The sequence below is a fragment of the Calidris pugnax genome, unplaced genomic scaffold (genome assembly GCF_001431845.1).
Source record: "Calidris pugnax isolate Ruff unplaced genomic scaffold, ASM143184v1 scaffold225, whole genome shotgun sequence".
Classification (NCBI taxonomy): Eukaryota; Metazoa; Chordata; class Aves; order Charadriiformes; family Scolopacidae; genus Calidris; species Calidris pugnax.
The window spans coordinates 891,588-901,787 of record NW_015091072.1 but is presented as its reverse complement, the minus strand read 5'-3'; the positions used below and the strand labels follow the sequence as shown (position 1 = coordinate 901,787).

General features: G+C 46.1%; 1 protein-coding gene across 1 annotated transcript; it reads right to left on the bottom strand.

The window, feature by feature from the left end:
- Positions 1 to 126: 126 nt before the first annotated feature.
- CCDC58 (coiled-coil domain containing 58) lies at positions 127 to 10,164 on the bottom strand. Its single transcript, XM_014957059.1, has 5 exons — positions 10,075 to 10,164; positions 8,438 to 8,563; positions 7,757 to 7,903; positions 3,521 to 3,580; positions 127 to 422 (listed from the first exon to the last, which is right to left on the bottom strand). Exons 1-5 carry the CDS (start codon positions 10,123 to 10,125, stop codon positions 372 to 374), a joined length of 435 nt encoding a protein of 144 aa, XP_014812545.1. The 5' UTR covers positions 10,126 to 10,164; the 3' UTR covers positions 127 to 371.
- Positions 10,165 to 10,200: the final 36 nt, after the last annotated feature.

Sequence of the window (10,200 nt, the reverse complement as noted above, 5' to 3'; positions counted from 1 at the left end):
ATGATCACTGATAGTTTAGGAAGCATCAGTTCAGGGAGAGCCCTGTTCTCCCTGCTCAGAGATGGTTTTTACTGTTTCCTCCCCTCTAGGACTGCTGAAGCTGTAGAAGTTCAAGAAAGATGCCACTTTTGCTTTCCATTTGAAAATTATTTTAATACTATAAAACTCATTTGTTCACATATTTTGTACAAAAGAGGAGTTGTTTTCTCTTAATTACAGGAGAATCATTTCAACCTTGAGATTTCAGCTAAGCAGGTCCAAAACAAGACTGGGTTCTGCTGGTTCTGGAGGGTCCCAATACAGCTCACCCAAGATCTCTTTCCAGTTTGGCTCTCATGGTTATGGACCACCTTGATGGAAAATACCCCACATCATTGACTCTTCGGAGGCTTGTAGTGAATTCGGCAACGCTCATTAAATACCTGAGACACCAAAACAGAAGAGCAAAAGCAAATCAGCCCTCATCCAGGAGATGAGCACTTCAGAGCTAGTTCAGGCAACTATCTCTTCACGTAGCACCCATCTCGAGCTGCCCAGCCCTGCTGTACCAATACATGGTACTTACCAAGGCAGCTGTCTCCATTCACCTTCTCTCCTGGCTTTAGTGAATCCAAAGTTTGCAGCCTGATGCTGGGGGACTGCACAGCACTAAAAGTGTCCTCCCTCAGGTAAGGCAGCCTTTTACAATCCTGGTAGTCTGCTAGCCTCATAGATGATGATGCTTTTTTTTTTTCTTTTAAAGAGGGAGGGAAATTATCAGTGGAAGGCTCCTGACCAGCTGCCTGCTGTTAAGGTCACTCTGGCATTCAAATTTGGACACTGTATTCTTCTCTTTCCTGAGCAAACACATTTTACATTGTCATGACAGCTAAGAAGAGGTGTGAGGAAGCCATGTTCATACTTCTAGTTGTCTGACCGCAGGTGCTGATGCTGCCAGCACTCCTATGCAAAGGGCACACTGCTCTTGCTGCGCTCCCCCCTGGCACCCTCTCCGAGTGAAATTTAGCACACAGAATTAGAGACTGAAGATCATGTTCATCCAGCTGGAACCACAGGCCTTGCCAAGCAGACTGCCTACCCCAAGGAGGGCAGATATATGTGACTATTGAAAGGAAGGCAGTCTGAATCAGGAGCACAACACACAGGCTCACTCCAAAAGTTATGGGTGCTCTTATCAAGTGATTTAGTTACCGGTTTGGCTCCAAACTTTGCCCAGCACATCTCCTGAAAAGGGACACAAGCACCACCTTGCAGCAAGTGGAGGCGCTGGCGGTTATTGGGTGCCCCACCAGCCACTCCTGCAAGAGCACGATTTGCCAAACTGTCCAGAGATTTTTTTCAGGTCCAAATGCCTGTGATCTTCAGGGTGTCAGCTTTCCTGAATTCACCCACTGGCTTCATGTGCAAGCGTGTGGCCTTGTACTTTTGGGGAAGTTACGCATCACTTTATGTAAATATATTATTTTAAACCGTATCTTCCTACAATCTACTACTCCTAAACTAATCTCCTTATTCAGAGGTCAGAAACCACAGCAACTTCAGCAAAAGTGAAGTCTGCAGCATGCATTCATTTTAGCGTGGATTCTTAACAATTTTTTTGAGACATTTTCAACTTATTTTCAAATCATGGACTGCTTCATATTGCAGAAAAAAGTTGTGATACAGCTTCTTTCCCACACACACAGACAGCCTGTCCCACTACATTACCACACCAGGGAACCCCTCTGGAAGAGTGAAGAATATTGAAAGCCCTGAGATCAGATAAGCGATGGAAGAAAACCATAGAGATTAAGAGCCACAAAGGGTTCTCATTCAGCAGCATTTTAATGCTACGCAAATTCCACTGCTTATACATCTTATAATACTCTCTAAAACACCATGAGGGTCTCTCACACCAAACAACACACCCCAAAAATTCTAACTTCCAGCTTGCTACCATGCAAACTTTTAAAGCGTCTTTAACAGTAACTCTGCAGCCCATGGAGGGAAGATCAATACTGCAGTCTTACTCACACTGCCTCCTACTTTTAGGATCATTGGCCCACAGAACTCAGTGTGTTACTCAGGCCAATTAACTCCATTGGTCTACCTGTGAGTTGCTAGTCTCATTTTTCAGACAGGAAAAACAGTGCCTGAAAATCCTTCACATTCGTCTTACTATGCAGAAGTTTGATTTTGCTGTCTTTTACATATTAATACGAAACACTCCAAAGATAAACTCCAGGGTGGAGGTGTTGTACAGAGACTAAAGCAAGTGTCTGGTTTTAGAAGTTCCTTGCTTGGTATCAACCATCCAAAATCCTGCTGCATGCATACCTCACTCTTCATAAACAACATGTTCTCCACCTTTAGGAAAAATCGGACATTTCTGGCTCTAGCAAAAGCTTAACACAGCTACAGAAAATCACTGGCATCAGGGCTGACTTTGATGCCAACTTTGGGCTTCAGGATGGATAGTGCAAAGGGTGTCTTCCCCTCACCTCTTTTAAGGAAAACTGACAGCAGGGTTGCCATGAAATGTTTGCCACCAGTGGCCTTCAGCGTGGTGTTAAGGCTGTGGAGTTGCTTAGTTATGTCTGAGCTGGCTTTAAATTAACTAAGCTGAAGGGCATGATCAGCTTTTTCAGAAAGTACAGAGGCAATACTGGCAGCAAAGCTTACCTGGAAAAACATGCAGATGCTCATCTAATCAGCCTGCATTGAGCTGTATTGTGATGAATTCACAAATTGTATTGCATTTATGCTGATGCCATCTAGAGGACTAAAATTCTGAAGCAGAGATTAAAAAGGGAGCTGCAGCTTGTACTGGCTAAAAATCCTTTTTGCACTTAGAGAGGGAAAGAGTTTTCTCTATATAGTATGAAAGCTCTGAAGAGCTACAACAAATGGGAAAAGGATGCTAGACATGAAATGCTGCAGTGACAGAATACAGCCATCTCAGAATTTAAGCTCAGTGTTAAGATCACTTTATAATGAGACAGTGTCTGGGGCTATGAATCCAGAGGGTGATCTGCCCCCTCTGTTGCTACTGGAGAGCAATGGCAAGACTGCCCTTTGCACCAGGGAGCATCAGCCTGGGCCTGCAGAAGCTCCATCAGAAAAAGGTTCCATCTCTACAGCCCCACCGTCTACTCAGGAGCATGATCAGCACCAAACACAGACAAAGCTGAAAGGCTCATCCCTCGGACACTGTCAGAGGCCCAGCAAAGCTTTTTCAGACAGGCCACCACGGAGAAGTCTACTTAGCCACTGGGCAAGGCTGAGAAAGGGATTTACACAGGGAGTACTCCACAGTCCTTCCTCCCCACTCAGTCAGAGGCTTTTCTTGCCTTTGCTGTGCAACTGAAAAGTTTTCATCTCTGCATCCAGAACTGGGAAAAAGACTGATCTGAAACATTTCCCTCTGCAACACCTTCACCTATTTCTAATTCACCTGCCTCCTACAACCCTGGCCCCACACCTCCAGTTCAGGACTGTCTGTTGGGACAGAACATCGTCACTTCTTTAAATGACCGAGTACCTTCCAGCTTCTGTCGTTTACCACTTCTTCAACATTCAGCTCCGACTGCATCAATTTCAACTGCAGAAAAGAACAGATAAAGAGGTTATTGTCAAACAGGCCTTCAATATTCACTACCATTGCAACATTCTAGATCAGAGCCCCAGGACCAGGTATGCTCCCCCTCTGATGTTTGCAAACTGAAGGGCACGATACGTAATCACCTGGAAAGCCTCTTCCACTCAGCCAATACTCGGGGCAGACTGAAGTCTGCAGGGGCACAATGAAGGTAGACTCACAACACCAGCCTGGCAGAAGTAGCTCCTGATTACTAATGCTCCATTCTTTAATATTGCCCATCAAGATTTCTAGCAATTAACCAATTAACAGTAATGGCTTCACAGACAAAAATAATTACACCTAACTGAAACACTTGGCACAGGGAATGCCAGCGCTGGGCTTAGCTCTGCAGTGTTGAGTCGTCATTCTCCCATACACACATTATTAGAGTCATGCAGGGAGCTGGCAGCAAAGCCAGGGCTAAACACGGACCTCAGGTTCTGGATTAAGAATAAAGATCATAAAAGAGATACCCCCCACTTCCTGTGCTGTCTACCCTGTGTACTGATCAAAAAAAAGGGTCTGCAAGAACATGTCATGTGTGTTCATGCACTCTGAACCAGGTGATATGTGATCACAGTAGGACAAATCAAGCCTACACAGATACAAAAGCTCTGGCAAGAACTACCACAGTATGCAGTTCTCGAGCATGCACTCAATGCATGAGAAATATAAGTATCTCTTTTGTTTTACACTATTAGAAACTCCCAAGGAGCACGTGACAGTTCTGTTCAGGTGACCTCTGGTAACAGGACCCTGCCATGAGGCTCTAAAGCAACAGTGGGAGATATAAGAACCATCTGTCATTTTTGCCTGCATTTAAGACGTATTTTTGTTGGGAGTATTTAACACAACAGACTAAGGATTGGAGTTTCTCCATTTTACATACATGGTTCCAATGGGAGAGTTGGTGAACAGGTGCAAGCCAAGACAGCAAACCCATCAAAAACCTTCCAAGAGAGATGGCCAGACACACAGAGCTAAGACAGCTGTTGAGTGGACTTTCACCTACTCAGTAGGACCATAAGCTGCTGGAAATAACAATCCAGTATTCACAGGGTGACAAGATGACCAGGATTAGTCTCTATAAAATAGTCATGCAGAACATCTTTAGCAGTTCAAAGAAACTTTTTTCCTGCTGGAGGATGTGAATGGGTTTACAATCATCCCAACTATTGCATTAATTGCCTTGGACACCAAGCCTAAGCAAAACTACTATTTTAGCCTTTTCCTTAGAGATGCAGACCTGAACAGCAATATAGCAATAATCAACATGGCCATATAGGGGGGTTGTTGTTGTTTTTATAATATACTGACATTTTAACGAGCCTTACTAATTTTATTTGACATAGCTAATAATCATTATGCTGTATGTTTGGATTTCCAGAATTCAATTGGTTGGATATTTTATGACACTTCATTCAAGAAACTAAGATGATAACACATTAATACTATAATCAAATGGTGGTTTAATATAAGCTGACTGAAAGAATTGGCTACAAGGCTGATGCTCCTCCAAGTTTTCTTACTCAATAACCCAGAAGCAGTAATTTTAGATAAAGTCCTCCAAATTGTACCATTATCAGGATAAGAGAAGCACAAATAACAAGCTGCTGGAAATAACAATCCAGCACCCACAGGGTGACAAGATGACCGGGATTAGTCTCTATAAAATAATCATGCAGAACATCTTTAGCAGTTCAAAGAAACTTTTTTCCTGCTGGAGGATGTGAATGGGTTTACAATCATCCCAACTATTGCATTAATTGCCTTGGACACCAAGCCTAAGCAAAACTACTATTTTAGCCTTTTCCTTAGAGATGCAGACCTGAACAGCAATATAGCAATAATCAACATGGCCATATAGGGGGGTTGTTGTTGTTTTTATAATATACTGACATTTTAACGAGCCTTACTAATTTTATTTGACATAGCTAATAATCATTATGCTGTATGTTTGGATTTCCAGAATTCAATTGGTTGGATATTTTATGACACTTCATTCAAGAAACTAAGATGATAACACATTAATACTATAATCAAATGGTGGTTTAATATAAGCTGACTGAAAGAATTGGCTACAAGGCTGATGCTCCTCCAAGTTTTCTTACTCAATAACCCAGAAGCAGTAATTTTAGATAAAGTCCTCCAAATTGTACCATTATCTGGATGAGAGAAGCACAAATAACAAGAGAAAACAGATGTGTACTGCAATCAAATGCATATATCAAATCAAATCACAATCTTCAGCGTATGTTGTGTTCTCTCAAAACGGCTTATTTGAGTTCAAGAGCGAGCACAACTCTCACAGAAAACAAAAAAAAGCCAAAACCAAACCAAAACACCCAGGGGGTGACACCTCAAAAAGTCCAAGTGCAAATTTGAGATCATCTCATCAAAAGATTTCAGAGATGTTTCCAAACATTTGAAATTGCCTGTAATTATTAAACATTATCACTGTGATCTTCCAAGTGGTTTCAGTGATAGGTTTTGGGCTCTAAACCATTTAAAGAATTGGCTCTGCAAACAAAATTTGTATAAAATACTAAGCTACCATTCTAGTTTTCCAAACTTATATGGATTCTCATTAGCAGTTCTGCAAGTGAGGGTTTAAGAATAAATCCACTCGCCTGCAACCTGGTTCCTTAAATCTGAGCTCACGACAGAGCACTTCTCTGACAAGCACAAGAACAAACAGTTCATTCACTCCATGCCTGGGAAAAATCAGATGATTGAGTTCAAATCATCTCCTCAGGAAGCCTTTTACCTACAACCGCATCAGCATGCAGCTGCTCTTTGAAACAGGGGCTACAACAGGCTCCTCTTGGAAGTACAGGGGCAAGTGGATTTGAGGTAGTTCAGCACTGCAAAAGCAAAATTTCAAGACCCACTTCTTCAACTCTTACAGTATTGCAGCAGGGAAAGCCACACCCACGATATAAGACCATATATATATACACATATAGTGATATATATATCTATATATACCCCACTATCACATATATATATATGATGGTGGGATGTCTGGCTGTTATGAGGAGAACTCACTGTTACGTTGGGAACTCAAAGACACTGGTTTAGAAACCCTGGTCCAGACAGTCCTCAACAAAGGAAGGCTCACTAAACTGCTGAACACCTAGCCAGTGTATGCAAAAAAAGCAGGAAGCAAGCGGTCCTATTTAGTATGTGCTGCAAGCTCAGGGTGTAGAAAAAAATGCAAAGTGAACTCGAGCCACACAGAGAAGGTTTGGGAGAGAAATCAAGGGAACAGTTCACATCCCTGCTAATCTCCACTCCTAGAGCTACACATGCACTATCCTCTCCCCTACAAAGGAGGCCCTGGAATGGGGTTAAGAACTCCAGCAGAGTTCCCTTCTCCACTTTGGATACTCCACTTACGTCACCTCTGGTGAAGCACACTTTCCATTCAGAGGCCGGAAGGTTGAGAGGGTGTTTGTACATTAAAATTCCTTATGCAAACGCAGTAATCGCTCCCACACCATCACAAGGTACTCAACAAATTAATCCATTAAATGTTAAACAACAAAAAAAAGTTGGTTAAGTGCAATTCAAGGTTGCCTGGCAGCTCCTCGTAGAGGACAGCACCTTCAATTAACACACTGAGTAAGAATGATGCTTCTCAGGGTGATGATGAAGAGGGACAGCTGTGTAGCTGTGTGGTGCAAGAGACATACACAAAAGCCATATTCCATTATCTTCTGGCGTTTGCATCTTGGCACCCATACTTGCCATTTGCAGATACACTGGTTTTACAAGATCTCAAAAAGGCAAAGCGAACCTTCAGGCATTCTCAAAGGACTCAGCAAGCCCCAGGTAAGTTGTACGCTAAGTGTTGTTAGTCAGTGAAGGTTGGAGTCCACAGTGGAGAAATACACATGCTTTTCTATGGCATTTGTGTAACAGGATCTCAGAAAATGCTCCCCTTGTGGGATAAAAGCAGCTCTGTCTTGAGGGCTAGGGGAAACGGTTCTTACCAACCCAGCCAACAAGAACCTCAGAAAAGATTGCGCGAGTCAGGATCCACTTCAGGTTCCCTCTATCACACTGGTCTTTCCTTTTGGGAAAGATACCTTCTTCTTCCTCTCTAAGTGATCTCCAAAAAGCTCCACCACTCACCTTTGTCTGCTCTTTCCTTAGTTGCTTTAATAATGCTAGGTCATCCTGGGCCTTTTCCCTCTCTTCTCTGAGAGTTTTCACTACGCTGGAGGTCTGAGCGATGCAGTTTTTGATGATTCTCTCTCTGCTGGTGTGAGCATCCATCAACTAAGTGGAGGGAGAGAGAAAGTCACAACAACTAGTTCAGCAGAGAATAAAAACCAAGTTACAAGTTAAAAGAGAGACTTCTGAAAGCCCAGGCATTGCTGTGCCTATAGAAATCCCTTTGACTCTATAATCCACACATTGGAAGCAACACTGCTTTGAGCAGCAGCTACCAACTTGATCATAAGTCAAAGACACACATGAGCAGGACTCTGGCAGAGTAGCACTAAAAGCGTGCTCACACTCATTTTTAAACGAAAGAAGTGGAGTGGGCCAATGCCACCCACTGAAGCCTGAAGTGTGCCTTGAAAGATCAGCATTGCAGAACAAGTCAGTCCCTCACAAGGTTTTAAAACGATGTAGCCATTACATGAACATGATTTAGCTGTGTGGAGAAGTCGAGCATGGCCATTACAGAGACACAAAGCACCATATATCAAGGCACTGGTTTCCTTAGAAAGTGTGGATGCTTTACTGGCCACTGCACGTAACAAAACATCAGGAAGTGTGCTGGAAGTTGAAGGAGTACACACTCACAGACTGGTAGAGCTCTTTACATGTCTGGCCAGCATCAATTTTCCCCACAAAGGAAGCTGTTGGAATCGTAGTGTTTAATTCGTGGACGATTCTGTCATCGATCGTCCTCATCACCCTGAGCAACTCCTGTAAGAAAAATAAAATAAAAATCTCTCTCATCTCTGAGAAAAGCTTACTTCAAAAAAAATCACAGAATGGTTAGAGTTGGAAGGGACACTAAAGCTCATCAAGTTCCAATCCCTCTGCCAATGGGCAGAGACACCTTCTACTAGACCAGGTTGCTCAAAGCCCCATCCAGCCTGGCCTTGAACCAGGGATGGGGCATCCACAACTTCTCTGGGGAACCTCTTCCACTGTTTCACCACCCTCAGAGTAAGGAATCTCTTCCTGATATCTCATCTAAATCTCCCCTCTTACAGTTTAAAGCCATTACACCTCATCCCATCACTACACTCCCTGATAAAGAGTTCCCCCCCACCTCTCCTGTAGGCCTCTAAGTACTGGAAGGCTACAGTAAGGTCTTCCCAGAGCCTTCTCTTCTCCAGGATGAACAACCCCAACTCTCTCAGCCTGTCTTCACAGGAGAGGTGCTCCAGCCCTCTGATCATCCTCGTGGCCCTCTGCTGGGCTTTCTCCAACAGGTCCACGTTGTTCTCATGTTGGGGACCCCAAAGCTGGGCACAGTACTCCAGGTGAGGTCCCACCAGAGCAGAGCAGAGGGGCAGAACCACCTCCCTCATCCAGCTGGTCACACTTCCATTGCTGCAGCCCAGGATGGCGTTGGCTTTCTGGGCCACCAACACACATGGCCCGGCTCACGTTGAGCTTCTCATCCACCATCCCCCCCAAGTCCTTCCCCTCTCTCACGTTGTGCGAGCAAGTCTCAGTGGAAAATTAAGCAGACTGCTTACAAACAGCAAAAAAACACCCCAACCCCGCACCAAAGGAACGATTTCTGCGCCCAGACGTACGTGCTGAAACCAACCAGCCTCCCGAGCAGCCAAGGCCGGAGCGGGGTGACACAGGCCCGGGCAGCCATGAGTGAAATCCTCACACACACACACACACACACCCCCCCCACCGCTCCCCTCAGGGAACCCGCCAGCGCCGCCGCCGGGCCCCGGCCCCGCCCGTTAACGCTTCCAGGCGGGAAACCGGCCACAACCCGCAGCAAAAACGGCAAACTTCGAATGAAAACCCCAACCACGTGGGAGAGAGATCAAGATGTTTAAGGGGGCGGCCAGGTCGCGCCGCGCCCGCCCCGCGGAGGACCCGGGCGGTACCTTCACGCCCCGTTGAACAACGCGGAGGCACCCGCGGAGCCCCCCCCTCCGCCCACGGAGGCTCCCACGCCGCGGGCTCCACCTCCCTGCCCGGGCCGGGAGGGGGATCCCCCGCCCCGCTCCCTACCGGAGGGCACGGCGCCGCCGCCGTGCTGAGGGGAAGGCCGGACACCGACCGTTGCGGGAAGGGGTGACCTCGCGCCGCGCCCCCCACCTCCCCGGACCGCGCGCTCCCTTAGGGCGGCGCGGCGTTGCCAGGAGACGGCGGGAGCGCGCCGGGCTCCGGTGAGGGATGGCGGCGGGAGCGCGCACCCTCCCCCCCTTCCCGACCCCCCCCTTCCTCAGGCGCGTTACCTGGAACTCGGCGAAGTCCTCGCAGCTCGCCGCTCCGCTGGGCGCCGCCATATTGGAAAGGCCGAGGGCCGCGGCGGCGGCCAATCCGGCGGGGAGGCGGGATGACGCGGAGGGCGGTGGGCGGGG